The 9,527-nt window shown below is 56.1% G+C and overlaps 1 protein-coding gene across 1 annotated transcript; it reads left to right on the plus strand.

Moving 5' to 3' along the window:
• Positions 1 to 1,556: 1,556 nt before the first annotated feature.
• On the plus strand, positions 1,557 to 9,319 carry TLX1 (T cell leukemia homeobox 1). The gene is made up of 3 exons (XM_059477013.1): positions 1,557 to 2,646; positions 4,290 to 4,491; positions 7,779 to 9,319. The coding sequence occupies exons 1-3, from the start codon at positions 2,178 to 2,180 to the stop codon at positions 7,999 to 8,001; spliced, it is 894 nt and encodes a 297-aa protein (XP_059332996.1). The 5' UTR covers positions 1,557 to 2,177; the 3' UTR covers positions 8,002 to 9,319.
• The last annotated feature ends 208 nt before the right edge of the window (positions 9,320 to 9,527 follow it).

The following is a 9,527-nucleotide window of genomic DNA, read 5'->3' on the forward strand; positions in this document are numbered from 1 at the left end:
CAGGAACCCACAAGCATTGATGTGTCAGTGTGTGAGAGTCTGGGGGTGTCCGAATGCACGGGAACTGGGGTGTGTTACTGCCTGTTGTGGGAGTGACTGTGGGTGTGAATACAAACAGCTGTGAAGGCGTGAATGGGAACGTGTGTCAGAACTCGTGTGTGCAGGGGGTTGTAACTGTCTGTGAGTGCGTGGGGTGTTTGAATAACTGCACAAATGTAGGTGTGTGTGCAAGAAAATGTGTGGGACTGTGTTTGTGAGCTCATGAGTGTGCAACACTGGGGGTGTGAGGATGAGGATGGGATGATGTAGCTGGTGATGAGTGTTGAGGTGTACCTGAGTGCACAGGCATGACTTTCCATGCCAGTGGCGTTTGTTTTGTGTGGGGGATGCCCCAGAGCAGGCTGTCCTGTGGGGTCCCCACGGTCTCTTGTGGGCACTAAACCACGGGCACGCTGAAGACGTGAATGGCAGCCTTGGCCCCAGCCAGGGAGGAGCGGGCCTGGAGGGCCGGTCCCAGCCCGTAGCGGGGAGGATGAGGCGGGCAGAGCACAAACTCCCGGGCAGATCCCTGCTGCCGCGGCCGGGAGCGCTGGGTCGCACTGGGCAGCGCCGTCGGCAGCAGCGGGAGGCCGGATACAAGGGAGCTGCAGTGCCCGGTCCCATCGGCGGCCCTGCCCCCGGCCCGGCTGTGCAGAGCAGCCACCGACGGGCCAGGGCCGCAGCGTTTTACAGAAATTGCAATAGCGGCTTTCAGTTTCACTTTGTTTTAAACTTTAAAAATAATTTTGTATTTTTTTTAACGGAAACACTCATCTCCCCGCGGGCAGGAGCGGGAGGGGACGGCGGCAGCAGGCGGTAGGGACAGCAGGCCGTGGGTGCCCTGTCAGCGGGGCGCAGCTGGGGCCTGCCATCGTCCTCATCGGGGAAATGAGCCCCGCCCCGGCTCTCCGGGGAAAGTGCGCTCCAGGAGCCCCTCGTCTCCTCCCATCCCACCCCTTCCATGGGTCCGGGCACTTGTGGGTGCCCTTCTCAACGTCCCCCCTTCCCTGCTTTGGGGTCTGGTGGTGGGAGAGCCGTCTCCTCCGCGGCTTTTTGGAAGGCGCTGACTTTTGAAATTCAGAGCACCCTTCCGGAACAAAGGGGCACGGCCGGTCTGGGACCCCACCAGAAGGGGATCCTCCGGCTTCAGCCCTCGCTCGGGATCAGCGGCAGCCCTTGGGGATCGCAGCCTGGGCTTGATTCTCCTGCGGGGCCTGGCAGCCAAGATCCCCCTTCCCAGCAGTCCGCAGCCACAAACTCCGGGACCAAACGACCCCGCTCTGCCGCCCGGTATCAGCCACTATTTCACCCCCAGTGCCTTGCACTCACCCAGCGCTCACTTTATAAGGCCGAGAAGGGCGGTGATTTTTTTTCCTTTTTTTTTTTTTTTTTTTTTTTTTTTTTTTTTTTGAGGGGGGGTGTGCAAGAGGGGGCTGGGGAAGAAGAAACTCCTCTTGTGTGCTCTTCTCTGCTGTCATTCACTGGGCTGCTCTCAGCATCCAACCAATGGAGAGTGAGGGCCTGCAGCAGTAGGCCCTGGGTAGGGTGATTGATGGGCAAGCGGGGCGGCGGGCGATCGCACTCACAATCCGCCGCTCTCCGCTCCGCGGGGCTCCCGGCTCCCCACCGCCCGCCGCGGCAAGGGGTCCCCGGGGCACCCCTGTGTGTGTGTGTGTCCGTGCGTACGTCTGTCTGTCCTGGGTGAGAGGCTCCTGGCGTGTCTTGGTACCTGGGGGTGCTGGGTCTCGTCGGAGCGGGGCCGGTGTGCGTGGCTGGGGTGTCGGTCTCCGCTCCTGGATGCTGTCGGGTGTGCGTGGCGCGGTTGTGTCTCCAGTGTCTGTGTCCTGAGCCGCGCTGGGCACGGCTGTGGCGTCCCGGGCTGCGGGGCTGTTTCACTCTTGTACCTGGGCTGCGCATGGCTGTGCTGCTGTGTCTTCGTGCTGAGCGTGTGGCTGCCGTGTCCCGGCCTTGCGTGGCTCTGCTGGCGTTTCTTGGGGTGCTCTGCCGTCGTGCTATGGGACTGAGCGCGTAGCCGGCGTTCCTGGGCTCTGTGCGGCCCCGTTGCCGGTTTCGGGGCGGTGCGGGGCTGCGCTGCCCTGCCCGGGGCGGAGGTCCGGCCCCGGTGCCCGAGCGGCGGCATGGAGCACCTCGGGGCTCACCACCTGCACCAAGGGCAAGCCGAGCCCATCAGCTTCGGCATCGACCAGATCCTCAACACGTCGGAGCCGGGCAGCTGCATGGTGTCGCACCCGCGGCTGCAGGACTCGGCGGACTACGGGCTGGGCTGCATCGTGGGCAGCGCCTATAACACGGTCACGGGTGGCTACGGGGCGAGCGGCGGCGCGGCCGGCGCCTACACCGGCACCTCCTGCAGCATGGGCGGCCTGCCCGGCTCCTACAACGTGAACATGGCGGTGAGCATGAACGGCAACACCTTGAGCTCGGCCGGCGGCGTGATCCGCGTCCCGGCCCATCGCCCCGTGGCCGGCGGAGTCCACCAGCCCCTCTCCGCCGCCGTGCCGGCGGTGAACGGCATGAACAGCCTCACGGGGCTCACCTTCCCCTGGATGGAGAGCAACAGGCGGTACACAAAAGACAGGTTCACAGGTGAGTTGCGCCACCGGGACCCCCTTTCTCTCTCTGCTCCCGCCGCCTCGCTTCGTCCCCCGCCGCCCGGCCTCGGCGCGACAACCGGTGTCCACACGGATCCAGCCGGGGATCTCTCCGGCCGGGTGGAGAAAGCAGCCGGGATGGTCCTGGGAAGCTGGTCCAGAAGGAGGCCAAAAGCAAGACGGGGTGGGAAATGAGGCGTATCCACTCCCCCCTAAATGAGTTGTGTTTCCTTTTGTTTGTTTGTTTTGATATTTTGGTTGGTCTGATTGTTTGTATATGTGGGGGTTTATGTTGTTGTTGTTTTAGTTCCTTTTAATTTATTTATTTATTAGTTTGGTGTAGGATTTTACATTTTTTTTTTTCCCCGCGATACGGGTCGGCAAAGGCGGGCAAAGAGGAAAAGGGATGATAAACTCCGTACACGACCTCCCGCGAGCCCCGGGCACGGCTGCCCAATCCCTGCCGCCCGAGCCAGACCCGGGGAAACTTTCCTTCAAAACCGAGAGTTGTTTGGGAAGCACGGCCCGGCCGGCGGGAAGGCAGACCCGCGGCCCCGGCCCTGGCCTGCCCGGGAAGGCCGTCCCGTTGCCTTCCTTAACCGGGCTGGCTTTCCCCGGTTGCGGGTTTCGGCTCAGCCTTTTTCCCCACCAAAAGGGACCTTTTGCAGGCCCGAGCAGAGCGGGGCTCGGGCTAGAGCCTCTTCTCGGCCTCGCCACGGTTTCCAGGTGCAGCTGGGCTCGTCTTTCGGCACTAACAAAGCAAAAACTCGAACGAAAAGAAATAAATAAAAAAGACGCAAACAAACGAACAAAAGGAACGAAATTACAACGGGGAAAAATCAGCGCGGCTTTCCGAGGGCGGAAACCGAGGCCCGATTTTTGAAAGTTCCCGTTTAATTTCGACCCGAAGGCGCTGGGCTCGGGCACGGCCGCGGGTGGACGAACGCCCTGTTGCCTTGGCAAGCACCTGACTGAATTTCACTCAATTTGTTCTTGGCTTAGACACAATGTCACTTTTCACTAATTTCTTTTTTTTTTTTTTTTTTTGGTGGGGTTGGGAAAAAAAAATCAAATCAACAAATCCAATCAAAACCATATATATTTAAAACAAAACAAAAAAAGGAACAAACAAACAGAACAACAAATTTCAACTCCAGTTTCCAGTCCGGGACTGTACTTTTCTGTACGAGGCACTGGGGCCGGGGACGATGGGGTTACCTCCGCGCCTGAACGAAATTATCCCGAACCCGCTTGGCACGGGGCGCGGAGCCCGGCCCGGCGCCAGGACCGGCTGCCGCTGCTGAGCCCCCGTTCCCCGGCGGGCGCTTGGCCGGGCAAGCGGCCACCTTCCCCTCCGCCGGAGCCGAGCGGTGCCCGGCGGGTGCCCGCAGCGCCCAGGAAAGGCGGCCGGGCCTTCCCGGTCCGCGGGGCCGCCGCCGCCGAGTTCCTGCAGCTCGTGCGCGGGTGCAGGCGGGGAAGCCGCGGCTTCGGAGCGGTGGGGGGTGGTCCCCAGCCCAGCGGCCGGGAGCCGGAGCCCCTCTGCTGATGTGTCGCTGCTTGCTTCTTTGCCTCTCATCCCCCCTCCTCCCGTGTCCCCCCCAGTGGCCCTCTCACCCTTCACTGTAACACGCCGTATAGGTCACCCCTACCAGAACCGCACGCCCCCCAAGAAGAAGAAGCCGCGCACCTCCTTCACCCGGCTGCAGATTTGCGAGCTGGAGAAGCGCTTCCACCGGCAGAAATACCTGGCCTCGGCCGAGCGCGCTGCCCTGGCCAAGGCCCTCAAGATGACGGACGCCCAGGTGAAGACCTGGTTCCAAAACCGGCGCACCAAGTGGAGGTGAGGGACCGGGGTCTCGGTGGACCGGGGTGGGGCAGTCCGGGGGCACAGACCTTGCTGCCAGCAGCTCTGCCGGGAGCCCTGATGGCAGCGCAGAGGCGTGCAAGCCCCGTGTGTGTGTGTGTGAATGTGACTGTGTGTGTACACGTGAGTGTGCATGCACAGCGGTGTGTGTGTGTGCATGTGGTGTGTGCACACCTGCGGGCGTGTGTGCAAGCGAGTGTAACTGCACGGTCAGTGCGAAGTGTGTGTGAGCGTGCACAGGGGTGTGAGTGCACAGCACAGCCCGGCGAGTGCGGGGTGCTGCGGGCCGTGTAGGCACACCGGGTCTGCGTGCAAAAACGCGCGCGGGTATGCCACGGGGATGAGCCTGTGTGAGCACACACGTGTGCAGTGGGTGCAGTCAGGGGCACCAGAGGGTGCAGGGGCTCCCCCGCCTCTGTCCGCGGCAGCAGCGAGTGGCAGCCCCCGGCCCGGGGCTGTCCGGGTACCGCGCTTTGCACAGCGCGGAGATTTTCGTCCCCGCGGGGTTCGCGGCGCCTCCTTGCCCAAACGCTTTCTTTTTGTTCTGCTGCCGGGCGTGCCGGTAAAGCCGGAGAGGAAGAGAAGGCTGGGCTCACACGGAGCCTCCAGGGCTCCGTCGCAGTGACCCTGCCCCTCCCAAGCTGCATGTTCCCGGGATATTCCCGAGGGAGACACCCAAGTCCTGACAACATCTCCTGCCATGGGCTGGCTGCTGAGCTGCTGGGTGCTGGAGGGCTGGCAGGCAGCTTCTTCACAATGTGGGGAAAGGACTTCCCCAGAGTCTTCTCAAAGGTTAACAGGACGGTGATTGCCTGAGTATGCTGAGGTTGGGTAAGAAATGGGGGTCAAGGAATTTGAAACCAAGAGGGGGTGTGAATCCTCAACCCCAGTGTTCTTCTTCTAGTTCTTCCCTAGAGAACCTATGGTAGTGCAATTCCCCAACTGTTAAGAAGTCTCTAGCTGGAGTGATCTCTGTTGGCCAGAAAAAGAATCCTGGAGGAAGAACAGTCCTGCTGTGGCCTGCAAAATGGGGTCAGCTGTCTTCTAACCAGGTTTCCTAAGGAAGTGAGGCAAATCCATCTGTCAATACTCTTTGCGTCTGTTGGCTAAATTCAGCCTCTTTTGGCAGAGGTGCAGAGGATACAAACCTATTCACGTGTTTTACAAAAAATAGTTGGGTAAAGAGAAACAAAATCCTGCTTCTGCCTAAGGGACAGGCTACAGCCAGAACTCAGCTGTAATATTAGACATGGGAGAATCTCTGGCCTGAGCCAGAGGGACACAGGCATGTAAGTTCTTCTTGTATGCATCTGTGCCTGCTGAGATGGAGATGTGGGTGCCCCTGGCTGATAGCACACCCAGCTTCATGCCTCAGGGCCCTGCACTGGGCAGTGGGCTCTGAGTGGTTCCTGGGGCACTGGGAGCTGGAAAGAGCTGCTGCAGGCTCAGCCTGAATGAGGCAGTTCAAGTGTCCAAGAAAATAGAGTTGCTATAAGCTCTCTGAGCAGTTAAACTGCTTGAATGCAGATTGGGGGAAGGGTCTTGCCCCTGCCCCTTGCCTGGTTGTCTCCGTTGCAGGGAGGTGGCTGTGTGATCCCCTCCTCAGATTTGGGTTCTTGCTTTAGACACAGCTCTTTCCAGGCAGGTATGAACCTGGAAATCCCATTCTGATGTGAATCCATGACTAGACCAGCTGCTTGCAACAGGGAAACCCTTGGGAGCAAGGTGCTCACAGCCATGGTACTCCTGATCACCCTGGACTTGGGGCTCCCTCCCTCCTCCTGGAGCATCTCCTCGTTGTTCAGGGAGTCATTAAATATTCATTGAGGCAGAGACTGAGCTGCTCCCCAGGCAGGTGCAGCTCTGAGCCCACTCTTCCCGGGATGTCTGATGTGAGATGTTGACACAGTGATTAGAACAGGGACTGAGCCCTGAACTACCTGCTCCCAGGAGGGAACCCTGGCCACGTGTCTGGAGGCTCGGGTGCTCAGAGGCCCATTGCTGGCATCCAGGTGCCAGCCTGCTTCCCCACTGGGAGCCAGGGACCCCTGCCCTGTGCTCTGAGATACCACTGTGGAGATCAGAGCTGCCACTTCCAATTCTCATGGCCAAAGGGGATGAGACATCTCACATCCCCCCCGAGCTGCTAAATTAAAAAGCTGCCATTTCCTGTGTCACTGGTCCACTGAAGCTGCTGAGAGGATGTCAGCTGAGCCTGAGGATGTGAGGGAGGGAGGGGATGCTTTGGAAGTCATCCTAGGACCAGCACTGTGAGTTGCTCCCAGGTTTTCCCAGCAGCATCAATAGAGGTGCCAGCTGAAGTAGGGGTGAGTGCAAGCTGCAGACTTTAGACTGATCTGCCATCCAAGCAAGCAGGACTGGCATTTCCATTGTGGATACAAGAGGATTCAGGCTATTTCTACCTATCCCATTCTCTGCTCCTGGGCAGCCCAGGGCCAGGGCCCAACCAACCCTGGAAAGAGCCTCCTCTGACCCCCTAGCACCCACTCCTTGGGGATCACCTCTGCTGGTATCATACCAGGCAGACACACGTCCAAACTGTTCTGAAAAGCACTGTCATTCACCCTTTCCAGATAGTATATTCTGTGCTTTGATTTTTGTTACTGCTAAAAAATGTGTTTCTAGTGTTTAGCTGAAATTTTGCTGCCTGCTATGGAAATGTTTTTGCCTTTATCCAAGCTCTCAACAGCTGGTCACCACAGCATGGCAGACAAGGCAGCAAACCTGGATGCTGAAATGGGATGTCCAGAGAGACATTACCCACCTCTCAGCTGTGTGGCACTGCCAGTCACTGCCTCACCCCACCCTGCTTCATGCTTCTTCCTGGGGCTTTGCATGCTCGGCTCTTGCTGTTAGACCAGAGCATGGTTTCAGGGGATCACAACTTTTGCAATGCTGTTCAGCGACACTTAGGGTGTTTTGTCCCTGCTTGTTTTATTTTCCTGTGGGCAGAAAGTAATCCAGAGCTGTGGGCTGTTCCAAATTCTCCTTGATCAGAGCACTGTTTTTGCAGAGGCCAGTAAAACAGACAGACCCGGTCTATGGGATTTACTGGGATTTAAATCCCAGTTTATGGGATTTACTGGCCATTTTTGTAGGGGATGTGGGACCATGCCATGGCAAGGCACCGTCTTTTCCTACTCCTGCCCTCCCACGTCATGAGCACCCAGCACAAGTTAATCTCTCTGGGGACACCCTTCCCTGGCTTCCCCACGCCCCCCTAATGGCTCCCTCTCTCCTAGGAGGCAGACAGCAGAGGAGCGGGAGGCTGAGCGGCAGCAAGCAAACCGCATCCTCATGCAGCTGCAGCAGGAAGCCTTCCAAAAAACCATCAACCAGCCCATCCAAGCCGACCCCATCTGTGTCCACAACTCCTCTCTCTTCGCCCTTCAGAATCTCCAGCCTTGGTCTGATGACTCCACCAAGATCACCAGTGTCACTACTGTCGCCTCTGCTTGTGAATAGGTCTGGCACCCACTGGTGGCACCTACACCTTGGACTGGCGGGGCTGTCCCCAGGGGGACACGAGGCATCCTTGGTGGGACATGTAGCAACTCTGTTTCTCCCCAAGGAGGGCTGAAACCCCCTAATCCTCTGGCCACAAGCATCCTATGTCTCCAGCTGGGGAAGCCCTCCACAAGGAACAAAAAGAAGGAAAGTCACCCCAAAAACTCTCCCTAGCCATGGAGTTGCTGGAGCAGCAATGCTGTCTCACCTCCCCCCAATCCTTTTGTTCTCCTGAAAGTCTCCAGTGTCGACCCTGAACTTGCTGACGTGCTGTCAGACAAAAGCCCAGCCCTGACAGACACAGCCGCTGGTGATCATCCAGCTGGGGGAGAGGAAAACTTCCTTAGGATTCTACTGGCGGCAGTGCAGAGTCTATGTATAACCATATATATATGTATATCTATATAGAGATATATATAGATATATGCTTTGAACTGTTGGCTTGAAAGAGAAAGAGAAGGCTGTCTGGGAAGCACTGTCTCTACTGTGAGCCTTCTTGAGTTGTCCGCACCAGAGACATTCGGGGATGCAACAAATGGAGAAAACAGCAGCAATTTCTGCTTGTGCCAGATGGGAACCCTTCAGATCTCACCTCGCTGTCTCTCCTCCCCTTTTTCATTAATTTTTTCTTGCAAGGGGGGAACAAGAGAAGGATCTGACAGACTCCTGAGGATGGTAAATATGATATCTCAATTGTATGAAGAGCCCAAACAGTCCCTGGCTGCCACGGACTCTGTGCCCATCAGCGAGTATTTTAATAATGAGAAGATCTGGGTGGCAGTTTGTGGGGGTAATGCAGTTTCTTTCCATGGAATATTTCCATATAATTTGCAAAATGTTGTCCAATGTTTTATTTTATCATTTTCCAGTTAGAAGGCAGTTCCTGACAACAAAAAATTGATTTCACTCTCAGCTGTTTAACTTAGTTATTCTTTTAATTGTACCAAGAGAATGAGACAAAATTAAACAAAGCACTTCTAGCAAATGCCAGGAATATATAGCTATATATATATATAAACAATATATATTTTTCAGTTACTTATAATCTAAAACAGCACTGCCAATTTAAGCAGTTAGTACAAACAAGCAACCAGAAAACCTATTTTCAGTGAGATTTTTAAAGGCATTCATTTGTTTGCTTTTTTTTGTTGTTTTGTTTTTTTTTAAGTTATGCACTTACAAGGTGTTTTATGTGTATTCATTTTATAAAGTGCTTGTGTAATTTATGTGGAAATGAAAAAGAAAATAAAAAATCTCCAGGGTACTGAATAAATCATTCAAAGCCTTGCTGTTCCCTGTCTATTAGTTCCCCAAGAGGAGACAGCATATCAGAACTACTGCTGAAGCCTGTGCTATTTTTTTTTTAAATAAAAATAGAGTTAGCATTTCCATTTGACTTTGCTCAGGTCCACTTGGCTTTAGAAGCTCCAGATGTAATATGCTGTGTTTTAATCCCTGGTCCTATAAACATTTCCAGGCTTCAA

The sequence above is a fragment of the Ammospiza nelsoni genome, chromosome 8 (assembly GCF_027579445.1).
Source record: "Ammospiza nelsoni isolate bAmmNel1 chromosome 8, bAmmNel1.pri, whole genome shotgun sequence".
In the NCBI taxonomy this organism is placed as follows: Eukaryota; Metazoa; Chordata; class Aves; order Passeriformes; family Passerellidae; genus Ammospiza; species Ammospiza nelsoni.